The sequence below is a fragment of the Passer domesticus genome, chromosome 1 (genome assembly GCF_036417665.1).
Source record: "Passer domesticus isolate bPasDom1 chromosome 1, bPasDom1.hap1, whole genome shotgun sequence".
Taxonomy (NCBI): Eukaryota; Metazoa; Chordata; class Aves; order Passeriformes; family Passeridae; genus Passer; species Passer domesticus.
The window spans coordinates 4,919,966-4,934,346 of record NC_087474.1 but is presented as its reverse complement, the minus strand read 5'-3'; the positions used below and the strand labels follow the sequence as shown (position 1 = coordinate 4,934,346).

Sequence of the window (14,381 nt, the reverse complement as noted above, 5' to 3'; positions counted from 1 at the left end):
CACCAGTGCAGATCTTCACAGCCTGGGTTCCTCTTGGAGGAAAAGGAAAGTCATAAGTGACCCTGATTGGAGCAAGTGTTTCAGTTTGGTTTAGTGACTGCCACTGAGTAAACAAAAATAATGATAAGCCATTTTAGTGATTTCATTCTTTAGAGTAAACATTGTGCTGTTGGTGTCACAATTCATGACCAGATGAAGTGGTCAGCTCTTTTATTTTAGTCTGGAAAGACCCTTTTGAGGTATCTCTGCTCTGAAAAGAGGTCATTTTTTGCTACTGAGAAACCCTAAGTGGTGCCATGGAGCACCCTGAGAAGCCATCACTCAAGCTGGGCTGCTCTTTCTGGGAGAGCATCTATGCATTGCCAAAAGCCAAATGGTGTTTCAAAAGGCAGAAGTTACTGCTATCATCCAGCATCTGCACTGATACTATAACAGTTGTCTCATTCCTGTGGCTCTGGGCAGTTCACAGCCATAACTGGTATAAATAAAATGTTCAGAAATCATTTTACACTTAGGAGCCAGTACTTGGGACAAGTGCATCTGGCTCCAGTGTGTCAGGGCAGACTCAAGCCTCTGAACAAACCAGATCACAAAGCAAGAAAATGTAAGTGTTGTATATGCTTGACCTTGTTAGTCAGTGCTAAAATGAAATTATGCTCATGCTGAAATCTTTCTCTAGGTTATTGTGTCCTGAATTGTTGTGTTTAAATGTGGGGAGGATGAGTTGATCTGCTCTTTTTATTAAAACAAATCACAGATTACCTGGCAAACTTCCTCAAGGAAATGGTGGGATCTGGAGGCCTGGCTGAGGGTTTGGATTTGTAACTCAGTGAGGTGGAAAATGCACGGCCAGACAAGCAGCAGGGACAGCAAAGACCATTGTGCAGGAGGAATGTAAATCACATTTGTCTGCAGTGACATGTGAACGTCAGGCTTTGTTGCAGTGGGTTAAGGTTGCTCCAGAGCTGCAGCTCACTCATGCATGAGGACACTGTGGCTCTGCAGAGGCCATTCCTACCCTAACCTGATTCTCTGTGTGCACCATAGGTCCAGTGGATGAATACATGCTGCCTTTTGAAGAAGAAATAGGTCAGCATCCATCCCTTGAGGACCTGCAAGAAGTGGTGGTTCACAAGAAGATGCGCCCCGTGTTCAAGGATCACTGGCTAAAACATCCCGTACGTCCCTCCTGGTTAACAGTGGAAAATATTTTCCTGTGTGATGGGAATGAGGGATGTGGTTATGCATTCGCAGTGTTAGCCAGAGTCAGCTCTGGGCAATGAGGGGTTGCTCAACACCTTTGTGTTCCCTTTTCTTTTTATCTCTTGTTTTTAGAGACTAAACCAGCTGAATAATCAGCTAGTGTTGAATGTGGAGCGTGTGGTGCTTTAGTAGGACTCCTTTAATATGGTGAAAGAATGGAAAATAAATTCCTTTCATTAAGGAAAAGAAAACCATCCATACCATTGGAGACAAACTCCTCACAAGCCAGATACCATGCAAGACTTGGAGCAGTTTATGGAGGAAAAATTAATTAGATGTGAAAGCAAGCAGACAATGAAGCAAAATGCAGTGTGGGTTTCCCAGAGGTAGTACATCTCAGGCTCAGTTTTTAATAAAAGAGCTGATTTTCCTTAGATCGGGAAGATAAGAGATGATGACATCTCACCGGGCTTCAGTAAGAAGTCAAATGCCTCTATTTTGCCCAAACTGCTACAGATTTTGCTAGACTCAGGGGTACTAACTCATTTCCCAGAAGTTAGGGAGAGCTATGAATTGCACAAAAAGATGAGTACTCCACTTCAAATGAGGGTTCAAATAAGAGCTGCGTTCTTCAAGCACTGTTGAATTCAGGTTTTTTGGGGATATCGAGAGAAATGATTGCAAACAAAGCAAATGGTTTCATAGTAACTGATACAGTGCTGCCAGCTCTCACGGTTTCATCATGGGAATCTTAATACATGTTGTCTTTTAAAGCTTCAACTGCTGAATCTTGGGATTTATTTTGATATTAAAAAAAGCACTTTTGGGGCGGAATGCAACCAAGCCTTAGAAAGCAGATGCTTAAAAAGAACCATGAAAACACATATTTAAAGAACCATGAAAACACATATTTAAAGTAATCTTTGAAGCTTATCTCATGGTAATTGGCATACTGTGGAAAAAATACTTGTAGGGTTTTTTTAGAGCATTGGCTGTGTTGAGTGGATCTCTCCACCCACTGACAAGGTGGTGCTCATGATGCCTTAAAGATACAGAAATAAAACAACAGACTTTTGAGACAATATTAGCATAGGAGGTAATATAAAAACTGGTCTTTGATTGGAGGCCTCCAGGGGCAGATGTGGAAAAATGCCCACCCCACATAGGGCAAATACAGCTTTATAAGTTTAGCTGATTTGCATAATTAACAAGAATCCCCAATTAGAAACACAGGTGGTGAGGTAATTTTCCCTCTTGGTTCAACCTCTTTTGGAACCCCCAATGGTAATAGCTATATTCTATTTATGAGAAAGTGTCTTGGGAGGGTAGCTCATCCTTGGTTCCCAAGAAAACACAAGGTAGGATAGGAGCCTTTGGAATGTATTTTGTATTTCTGCATATCAGGGTAGGAAAACTGCTGGAGCTAGCTAGGAGTTATATAATTATATAGCAATAGCCTACAGAGCTATGAACATGTATGAAGGAAACACAAAAGCAAAAATCACTTTGGCATCCTGAAGGTTGTGAGTTTCATCCTCACACGGGGCACCACTAATGTTGATTTTTTTGTTTTTTCTTTATTAAGGTTGGGATTAAGTTGTGAGATGTTAATTTTTGTTGGAATTCAGATGTTTATTAGTTTTTATTTATATTATAATTTCATAAGATGTGAGTGTTATACTATTTTACTAATAGCATAAAAATGGAATTGTATTTATTTTTTATAAGGGTTTTTAAGGGTAAACTGTTTAATTAAGAAATGATACTTAAATTATTTTTAACTACTTGGATTTTGTAATGTGGATTTTTAAATTTAATTCCACAATATTACTTAAACTTATGAAGAAGAAGGTGAAGAAGGTAAAGAAGGACTAGTTTCTGTTTTAAAACTTCTATTTTGTTTTATATATATTATTACATTTTAATACTTTAAGCTTTTTATTATGTGATGTTACACATTTTTATTTAAATTATACACTTATAATCTTAGTTCTATCATTTAATTTTGGATGTTTTTTCTATGGCTTTATGTTAAATGCAGTGCTTTCTTAGGGGGTTAGCATTTGTTATTCTTTCTGAGAGGGCATCTACACATTGCCAAAAGCCAAATGATGTTTCAATAGGCAGAAGTTACCGAGGTTATCCAGCATCTGCACTGATACTCGCGACAGTCGTTATGTTAGTCTAGAAAGGTTGAAATTTTCAGTGACTAGGGCTCTAGCAGCCTCCCCCAGGGCAGGTGACGTTGCTGAAGGTGTTTTCTGCCCGCAGGGCCTGGCGCAGCTCTGCGTGACCATCGAAGAGTGCTGGGACCACGACGCGGAGGCACGGCTCTCGGCCGGCTGCGTCGAGGAGCGCATCGCGCAGATCCGCAAATCCGTCAACGGCACTACCTCGGACTGCCTCGTCTCCATCGTGACGTCCGTCACCAACGTGGACTTGCCACCCAAAGAGTCTAGCATCTGAGTCCTGGGTCCTGGTTCACTTTTGTCTTTCCAGACTCAGCGGATTTAAAACAAACAAACAAACAAAAAAAACAACAAGGAAAAGAGTTTAAAGAAAAAAAAAAGTACAAAAAAAACAAAATCACAAAAATTCAACAAACCCATGAATGCAGCTGCTATTTTATCTTGACTTTTTATTATTATTGTTATTATTATTATTATTATTTTTTTGGATTGGATCAATTTTACCAGCACATTGCTCTACTGTATTAAAAAAAATGGACATTTCAGCAAGCATTCAGGTGCCGACTAATGAATGCAGAAAAGGTGCAGGTACCTCAGAACCTCAACAAACTCACTTCAGTTCTTTTTATTTTATTCAGTTTTCTGGGTTTCTCTTTATCAGTTTGTCTTCTGAGCGGAGCATCTGTGACACAAAGCTTACGTGACAAAGAGGAAAACCACCTACCACCTTCGAAAATGCAATGCTGCAAACTGTGGAGGAAACTTAAGACTGTTATGTAAAGAATACACCTTCCTCAAAAGCATTTTTTCCCCATGTTGGTTTTGGGTTCAGTTCCTTTTTTATTTTTTTTTAAATTTTTTTTGGAAGTGAGCTTCAGAAAAAACAGCAGATGTGTCTTTTACGGATCTAACGGGTGTCATTGTAACATGGGAAAAAAAAAGTAACTGGGCAGAGAATGTTAATTCTTGATGGTATAATTGAAGGGGGGAGCGTAGAATAGGGGTGGGGAGAGTGACGTTGGACTTGGCAGCATTTGGGGAAACATCATTTGCTATGGAGCTACTTCTCAGGTAACCATTAGAGGAGGGGAAGGACATTTCTGGGCAGAGTATTTACGGCTGCAGCGTATGGAGAAAGCGGAGTTAAAGAGGCAGTGGCTGGAAGACAGGCACTTGTTTCTTCCTCCAGAGTCTGGGGTTGGGCAGTAAAAGAGCAAAGCAGGACTATAACTTTTATTTTTCAATTCCAGGTAGTAGTAGGAAGGATGCTTTCAATGTCATCAGGACAGGTGGGGAAGTGTGATTTCACAAGCACTTTGGTGAAATACTGGAAGACGAGAAAATTTTTGCATCTCATTTTAAGTGTGAGTCAGCTGAGAGAATTTGGCCTTGGGTTGATTATCTTTCAGCCCAAGCTAATGGTGCAGATGGTGGAAAGAGGAAAAGGATGAAAACTGGTTATATGAATTTTTTTTTTTCTTTATTAATTTGGGACTGGGGGAGTGAATGGTGGCAGCTGGCTCCTGTAGCATCTGAGAAGCCTGAGAGCTGCCTGGCTGCAGGGAGCTGAGGCAGCTCAGCAGCAGCAGTGATTCCCACAGCACCTCTCCCACTGGTTTCTTTGACGCTGCTTTCTCCTTACTCTGTGATGAAACTCTTTTGTCTTAAAGTGGTGCATATTCGAAAATACCGTTACTCTTATTATGCCATAAACTCGCTCTAGTCAGTGAATGTTCCTAATGCTGCTGATTCAACATTGAAATATTTTTTTAATTTGCAAAACATGCAATGTTTAAAAAAAGAAAAAACTTAAAAAAAAAACCAAACACAAAACATACACACACACGTTACGTGGCTTCCGAGGTTTAAACTGAAAAAAAAATTAAAAACTTCATGACCACAGACCACCTCAAACCAGAAATACCTCAGAATTTTCTACTTGTATGAGTTTTATTATATATTTTGTTAGTTGTGTTGTCTTGTAGTAAGTATATTTTAATGTAAGTTGGCTTTTATGACAAGGGAGTTTTAAAAAAATTAAAAAAAGAAAAAAAGTTCCAAAATCTTTTAGGAAGTGCTACCATTTTTTTTTTGTTGTTTTGTTTAATAAAGCACCATTGTAAATAACTGTATACAGTTGTGGAATAACTGCCTATATAAGGTACCTGGGCATTATTCACTATTATTTGTGAAGGCTGTTTCCATTCTGTGTTGTTTTTGGTTTGTAATTTTTTTTTGTCTGTTTTAGTGAAAGGACAGTACATCTTTTTCTTTTTCTTTTATTTTTTTCTTTTATTTTCTTTTTTTTACTTTGAATATAACATGATTTCTGTGTCTTGCTAGACTGACAAAGTTATGTCCATTGGATGGCCAGATCTTCTAAATTTTTCTTTGTGTTAAGCCAAAATGCAGTCCTAAACTAATCACCCTGTAATGGAAATGTAAAAAGTCTGTATTATATCTAAATGAATTGGACTTCTCTCCACTGCCAAATTATCAGTGTGCACCATTGCACAGATATAATTTATTAAGCAAATGAAACTGCTAATTGGAGAAAATATTAAAAAAAAAATTGAAATATATTTCTTGAAAAGTATAGCTTTAAAACCTAGAGGTCACAAATGAGGACATGGTCCTTTATCTTGAAGAGACATTAAGAGAATTGCCTTAATTTGTCTATCTGAATAAAGTCTTAACCTATTCTTTCAAGTTACTGAATGTATATTGCATATTAGTATGTACACACATGTAACTGTGTTTCCGTGTGTAGGTTTGAAAGTTTCTGTTTCTTGATGTGCTTCTGTTGAGAAAACCTTGACAAAACCAGACAGAATGACCATTGTGACCCAGCCAATGTCCCCGGTGGCCATTGGCACCCTTGGGCCTGATGCTGCAACATACCTATGCTTAGCATTGAGGGTGTAGGTAGCTCTTCTGGTGTCACGACATTAGGCACTCACTTAATGTTAAGTGTGGTTGTAAATGTTTGCAGGATCAGTATTTTTCATGTTTAATACATTTCTGCACTGAGATTTATATGAAAATGTGACTATGTCTTAGAAGTGAAGTGATGTAAGGGTTGGGGTGGAGCGTAGAGCAGTTAAGACTGAGTGAATACTTGTTTCGAGGTGGGCTCACTCCCTTCCCCCAGGGAATGGGAGCCAGTTCCTATTGCTGCAGAAAGAAAAAAGCTGTACTGTCTTTTAACTGTTAATATCTGTTTGCTCTTCTGGATTTTTTCCTTCAGCATTACGTATTATAGCTAAAACAGGCTCATTACAGCAGTTGCTTTTTTATCCTGATTTCTTTAAGAAGCTTTAAAGTATTTATTGAAAGTGCCATATTATTTTAATAGCCTATTAAACAGTGTCTGAAATCTTCTCTTTTGAGAAAGCATAAACACAAATTCTCACATGTAGCTTATCTTACTGCGGGGAACTGCACGACCGTACAAAACTTGACCGAATGTTGATTGTAAAGTGTTACATCTTCCTGGTGTAATGGTTCCTTATAGATCATCTTGTCAGCAGGATTCAGAAACTGACTGGAAAAAAGAATTTTCAAATTGGGTGAGTGCTGGGTAACAAGTTTTAAATGTATGTAGGTACGTGCGTCTGCTATTGCAGCATAGAAGGAAATCCTGAACTTTTATTGTGTACCAATTTAGATAAAGATGTTTTTTAAACTGGTATTTATTTATTTTATTAACAAAGACAAGCTCTGATTAACTTGTTGGTCTTTCAACAGTTGAGCTGTTAAGCAAGTAGTTTCCTCACCTCTAATCCACTTGAACTCTCATTGACAACATGATTTTGGTTCTGTTTGGTGCTGCAGAGGCTTTTTCCAAGTCAGGAATTGGGCCCATCCATAGGTGTAGCTGTCATAAGCAAGTGCAGCTCTTTTCCTTTTAACGCTCCCTTGAATAAGATGGTGACAACAACTCATATTTTACTTCCCAAGTGTTGAAATTCACTTCCCATTCAGACTTGGAGGAAGCAGCTCTTCAAAAATTAGGTTGCAGAATTTTATTGGTCACCTCCCTCCCTCAGATGGAAGTTCTTAGGTGAATATTAATACTGAATATCCTGAGTAAAAATTCTCCTTGACTTTAGGAGCCAGGATTCCCCATCTCTGGTGGAACTCCCTTTTATGAATTTATTGCACTGGCTGGGTTGGTTTCCTTGGTGCAGAAAATTTGGCTTCACATTTTTGAACTGGAAATACCACAGGAACTAAAACTGGGGTGTTTTTTTTGAGATGGTAGAGCTGTGACTTGCTGATGAAATTGCATTAATACAGCAAGGCTGGAAATTATATATGGCTTATATTGAAATACACGTGCATGTTATAAGAGATGGCTGTAAACCAGCCTAACCATCAGTTAAGTAGTACCAGACCTATTAATTATAATTAAGGATTTTAGCTGGTCCTGATCATTAAGAAATTGCTATTTAAGACAAAAATAAGCCACGTTTTATTCTGCTGAAATTCTCTTACAGAATATTTTTAGACTAGACAGTTACACCTATGGAAGTGCAGAGGTCTTTGTTTTGAAGAGAAGGTCTGTGAGTGCCCCCCAGTAACTCCCCTGCGTTTTCCCTGCTGATCCCATTTGAAGTCAGTGGTTTCAGTGAAAGCAGATGTTTCCAGGCTGGCTGGGTCAGGCTTGGCTGTTAGGAATCCTGATCCCCCTTAACATCGCAGCACTGAAACATTTCATTCCTCTTGTGTGACTTTCTAGGCAGAGTGTCAGAGCTTGCCCTGTTTTGCAGGGAAAAGGTCTGGTTTTGCTTGGCATGGAAGGAACTCGTACTGCAGAGGAAGGTGCTGGGTGATGAGGTGTGACAGTGCTGTTGTTGCAGTCCTCTTCAAGACACACTCCGCTTGGGAAGTTGCTAAGCAGGAAGTGTCCCACAAACTTTTGTCACTTTTACATACAGGATATTGTTTGGTAACATTGTAAATAAAATAGACTATATAATAGAGGAAAATAAGGACATTTTGACTTTTTTACTTTTGGAAAAATATATATATATTTTAGTTACATATACAAACAAAAATTCTACATTGTGTGAGAATTCTTTTATACCACAAATTATTTTTGTAATGTCTAATATGTTTCTGCAGGGAAAAGGGAGAAAGGTCTGTGTATGCACAGCAAATAAATAAATAGATATATATATAATGTTTAAATTAAGTGTGCACTACATCGAAGTCTAGAGGATAGAACAAGTGTAGCCTGAAAACAGTTTGAGGAGCAAGTTTGGATGTACTTGGACATGCTTTGAGGACAGCACTGAGTATATGTTTAGGTTATCTTGCATGTCACATCCCTTCTGATAAAGATGCTTATTGCTTTTCTATGGCCATCTTCAGTTAAGCCAGGAGGAGTTTTTTCACGTGTTCATGCGAGTAGCCATGTGTGGGCAGTGTGTCTTTTGGCACGTGCTGTGGTGCTGCAGTGAGTTGTGAAGTCAGGGTGTTGAGAATCTACCGAGGCCAAATAGCCGGGCTGATGTCGCTCGCTGCCGTATCCGCTCATAGCAGCTGTGTCTGCTGCACTGACAATATGATCTGTAAGGAGCTGTTGCCAGTGGAATCCTGATAAAACCAGTTCCTAGAAATTCCTTCTCTCTGAAGTGACACAACTAATCAGGCTTCACCAGAACACACAGCTATGTGCTCTGTGCTCCCAAAATCAGATTTAATAGTCTGTGTCGGAGGCACTAAAGAAAAGGAGCACTGTCATGTCCAAAGTCTCACTAAGAGAAAGAGCTTCCCAAGTCTGTGTAAGCAATCCAAGGTATTCTAAAAGTATTAAAGAAAATAAAATGGGGGCGGAGGGGTGTAACCCAGTTTTCTATTTGACTTAAAATCACTCCAGTCTTTCTAGTCCTCTCAACCATGATAGCACAGTGTCAGTGGGTGAGAGGTACTGAAAAAAGCTTTAAACCAAACAACACATGGCACTGCCTTGGAGCTGGTTTGACAGTGTGCCTTTTGCAATTAGTGCTCACTAATTCAAGCAGGCTCCTGCAATTACCGAGTCCCTCAGCTGTGTTCTGGTGAAGTCCCAGCCCTGTGGAAACCAGGAGAGGAGTTTCCATCCAACCCTGTGTGACCACGAGTGTGTGTGTGTGTGTGTTCCTGGAACACTTTCAAACACACCTGGTCCCTTATGTACATGGGACTTCCTTTTTCATGACTCGTTTTAGGGTGACACTCAGTTCCCTGACTGAAGTAGTAGCCTATGGAATAAGCAGCAATGCTTTTTGTCAGGACACTTCCACAGAAAGAGATCATACTTGTGTTATGTCCATCCAGCTGTTCTGAAATGTAATGCTATTCTGTTGTGCCTTTATTTTTCCATGTAAAAGCAACTGCTGTAAGCTTTCTTTTTCTTTTACTAGTTTAATTTTTTTTTTATCTCTGTCTGAAAAAAAACACTTTTCATTGCCCAGCTGTCATTTCTGGATGCAGTCTGTGATCCAGGTATTTCAAGAACCAATTACCTCAAACCTCATGTTAAACAGTGTTGCTATCTGGATTCTCCTTGATACTACAATATTGTGACATACACAAACAGGAACCTTGCTCTATATGGGTGTTTATATATATGTATCATATACATATATACATGTATATATATGATATATATATGTAAATGGAAAGTCATCCCCAAGGACTGAAGGAAAAAAGCAAAATTTATTTTGTATTCCAACATTGAAACCAAAAGGGCTTTTCTGAAGCTCTGTAATGGCATTGTGCTGGATATCCACAAAGAAAAAGTGTTTTCTGAAAAGTGCTTCCTTTACTAGCCTTTCATTTCAGTATTTTAATGGGGCAGACGATGTGAATAAAACGCCACTTCTGCATTTTTGGCCCATTTGAAGCAGAAGCCTCTTAGTCTTTCCAGTTGTTAAAATAAACAAAAACTCAGTTTATAACATTCCAATAAGGTTGGTATTGCAAACCTCAGACATGTTCTAGGAAAATTCCATAGCTTCTGGTTTTGTGACAAGGAAGGCCGTACTTCATTCAATTTTCCAGTGTTTTGAGGAACTGAAGTTTAACCAGTAACCATCCTAGTCAATTAAAATCCTAATTCAGTAGTCAATGGCATCTCTGCATTGCCACGTTTGTTAAAACACCAATATAAACTCCAAAATAAGAAACAATCGAAACCAAAAATCCAGCCATGACAGAGGAGGAGGAGATTGGAGCATCTTATAGCTTTGGAAAGTGGACTTAGCAAATTTGTGGATAACAAAAAAATATGTTGGTAAGACCTAGAACCTGTCTGTCCCTTTCCTTTTCCAAATACCTACTCCCAAGAACCAACTCGTAAAATCAGACCTTCAACTACAGCAACTTCTTAATGGTACTTTGCTGAAGAGAATTATGTTCAGGCTATATTTTTGGGGGAAAAATAAAAGTGGGACCATTTTTAAAATTACCATTTTATTTTATATGTTCCCCTCCCAAATGTCTGGGTTTTTTTAAAAAAATGTATCCATGTAGTTGATACAACATTAGTCTTTATTTTACTTGGACAGCATAGTAGCTTTCCTGTAGCTTTCCAAATACTAATGCATTTACCATTACTAGTAATTCATTTAATTATTGGTAATGAATGGATAATAATTAATTTACTGTTATTAAAGGAAGAGAACATGATATTTCCCTTTCCCCATTTTTTTTCTTGACTGCCTAATGTTTCTATGGCTATTGATGGTTGATAATTATTATCTCTGGTAAATCAAAGTACTAAAATCTCCCAGGAGGAGGTATTTTGCAATGCTGCTGGCCTTCCAATGGAATAACTATGATGCAAAAATCAATCTCGTAGTGGGTGAGGATTGAAGGAGGTGGTTACTGCAAACTAAGTAACATTTTTGGCCTCAATTCTATGCCATAAGCCTGCACAATGCCATTGTCAATCTGTTCAAACTATCTGCTAATGAATTCTGCATGATCCTCATGATAGAGTTGAAAGCCTGATCTTTCACCTGTTAATATTTTCACATTCGTCCTTAAGTTTGACAAATTTTGTACTGTAAAGTTGACTTAAGTACAGTTTGATGTCAATTCTTGTGGAAAGAGCTTTCTGCATGTAACATTAGATGCATACAGTTAAACAACACAGCATAGTACAAAAACTCACAAGAAAATGTTTTGGCACCAGCAGGAAGAAATCTCACCCTAACCATTTGTCATTTTATAACCATCCTATTGTAAGTTTTACCAGCTACTTCTAAATTTGTGCTTTATTTAAAGAAATAAAATAAAATCCTAAGACTTGTCTAGCGTAGTGAAATATGTGTATATCAGTTTTAGGATAAATAGCTAAGTCTTATTACGCTGTGTTACTTAACTTGTATATATAGAGTATACATAAGAGTTTGCAGTAACCTGTTTCTCCAGGATTTCCAGTTGGAATGGATTTAAACTCAAACTATGAGATTAAATGATTTAGAAGATTGCAGAATAGACTGAGTGTAAATTACAGGAAGCTCTATCAGATGGTGAAATAATTTTTAAAGAGTCTTTTGGTCCTTGGCTCAAATTCACTAAGTACTGTTTGTATACCAAGATATGTGAAATGTAAATGTTGTAGGTTATATTTCACTCTTGTAGCTATAAAAATGTAGAACAGAGATAGCTTGTACTACTGAGTTAACAAAAGTTATACTAAAGTATCCTGTTAAAGAAAAAAGTATAGAGAGTTAAGCTCGTTGCTGTAACCCCTTTTGGATTGAAGTGTGCTGATTTTCATATATGTACATTTTATATATCTATATATTCTACAGAAGTATACATATATAAAATGTATGTATAAAATGGCCTAATGCAGACATCCATTGTATTGCAGTTATGAAATGAAGACATTTTGGAAAGAACATTGTATCATAGTTCATGAATTTGCAGTGGATCTTTGTTCCTTTTTACTGTGGTATTTTAGAAAGAGTCTCAAGTTTGAAATTAGATCTGCCAAGTTGGAGTTTTGCTGCTTCAGCTTTGCACTGGGTGTCCGAATAAACCAGTATGAATGTAGTATTTGCCCTGTGTGAAGCAGCTACACCCCAACAGATAGGAGAAAAAAAACCTAGAAAGAACTATTTCAAGTTTATCTTTTTGTATATGAAAATAAACAGTAAATTACAAATAACTGTTTCCCTCGTTGGTGTGACATTAAAAATCATTGTTATTTTATTGTCTTTGGCATCTAGCTGGAGAATTTCCTTTTTTTGCAGATGAGTGTTTTTAGTGTTTCAATGGCATTTCTGCTATCCAAAATCCCTAAAAAGTCCCTGCAGAGGCATAGCTGAGGCCTGCCCCTACTACCCATCACTTGCAAACAGTTCCAAAGAGGAGTGGGAGTTACCTTAATTCACAGAACCATAGAATGGTTTGGGTTAGAAGAGAATTTAAAGATCATCCAGTTTGAACTCCCCTGCTAAGGGACACCTTCCACTAGACCAGGTTGCTCCAAGCCCCATCCAACCTGATCTTGAACACCTCCAGAGATGAGACATCCACAACATGTCTGGCAACCTCTGTCCTAATACTATTATTATTATTATTATTATTATTATTATTATTATTATTATTATTATTATTATTATTATTATTAAATGTCCCTTTTGAGTGTGTTGCCTCTTGTAGCACTGTGGTAACACTGCTTATCACTCCTAGCAAAGAACAATTCACACAGGGCAATATGTGCATGTGAAGCTGTATCAAGACAGTCCAGCAATGTACTTCAACTGCCAGAAGCCAAAGGCAGGGGAACTTGATCAGGAAAAAGATTAAAAATTATAAAAAAAAGCCTGAGTTCCCTGTGCTCATAGCACCACACTGAGGTCTGTAATCCTCACATGAGGTACGAAGATGCCCTCGGCCACACACTGAAGCATGGCCAGACTTCTCCAGGAAAGCTGCCTGCAGTAAAGTGATGGTGTGGCCATGAAATCCTTATATTCTGGTCTTTTGCATTGCTAAAGTGATATTTTTTTTCAGAAAATTGCCTCTGGCTTGGTGCTGGGTTGAAAATGCTTTGTTTGGACAGATATGAGGCAAATATGAACATTATCAGGCATTTGGGAGGGAAAAATAGTAGTAATCAGGCTGGTGGTTTTCCTGAAAAGAAGCCCAATGTAACATCAACCAGTATTGACTAAATCCAACCCCATACCACAATCTTCTCATTCAGCCTGGAGATCTGGGGAGATCTTCTGATGACCTTCCAGTCCCTAAAGGGGACTTGTAAGAAAGATGAGGGCAATCTTTTTAACAGGGCCTGTGGAGATAGGATAAGGAGGAATGGTTTAAAACCAAAAGAGGGTTGATGTAAATTATATATAAGGAAGAAATGTTTTACAATGAGGGTGGTGAGGTACTGGCACAGGTTGCCCAGAGAGGTGGTGGATGCCCCATCCCTGGAAACATTCATGGTCAGGTTGGATGGGGCTCTGAGCAACCTGGTCTGGTTGAAGATGTTCCTGGTCATTGCCGAGGGCTTGGACTCTGACAGAATCACTGAATTGTTTGGGATGGAAGGATCCTCTGGAGATCACCCAGTCCAACCCTCCTGCCAAGGCAGCATCACCTGGAGCAGGCGACACAGGGATGTGTCCAGGTGGGTTTGGAATGTCTCCAGAGAGGGAAAACTAGGACCTCCCTGTTCCAGTGCTCTGCCACCCTCCGTGTAAAGAAGTTCTTCCTCATGTTGAGGTGAAACTTTTGCTTTGTGCCGATTGCTCCTCATCCAGTTGCTGGCCATCATTGAAAAGTGCCCAGCACTGTCCTCTTGGCACCCACTTTTGACATATTTAAATGTATTAGTGAGATCTTTTCTTAGTCTTCTCTAGACTGTGGGAGCTCCCACAGTCTCTCCTCATAAGAGAGGTGATCTTATCTTCTCCAGCTAAGGACTTTAAAGCTCCTTTCTGACCCAAACCGTTCTATGATTCAGTGATCCTCTGCGCT

General features: G+C 38.7%; 1 protein-coding gene across 2 annotated transcripts in view; it reads left to right on the top strand.

Moving 5' to 3' along the window:
- Positions 1-12,568, top strand: part of ACVR2B (activin A receptor type 2B) — a 107,553-nt gene extending 94,985 nt beyond the window's left edge. For both annotated transcript variants that reach the window (XM_064427727.1, XM_064427650.1), the window contains 2 exons: positions 1,048-1,178; positions 3,475-12,568. In XM_064427727.1, coding sequence (XP_064283797.1) covers positions 1,048-1,178; positions 3,475-3,669 — 326 coding nt within the window. In that variant the 3' untranslated portion in view covers positions 3,670-12,568. The remainder of the gene's footprint in view (positions 1-1,047; positions 1,179-3,474) is intronic.
- Positions 12,569-14,381: the final 1,813 nt, after the last annotated feature.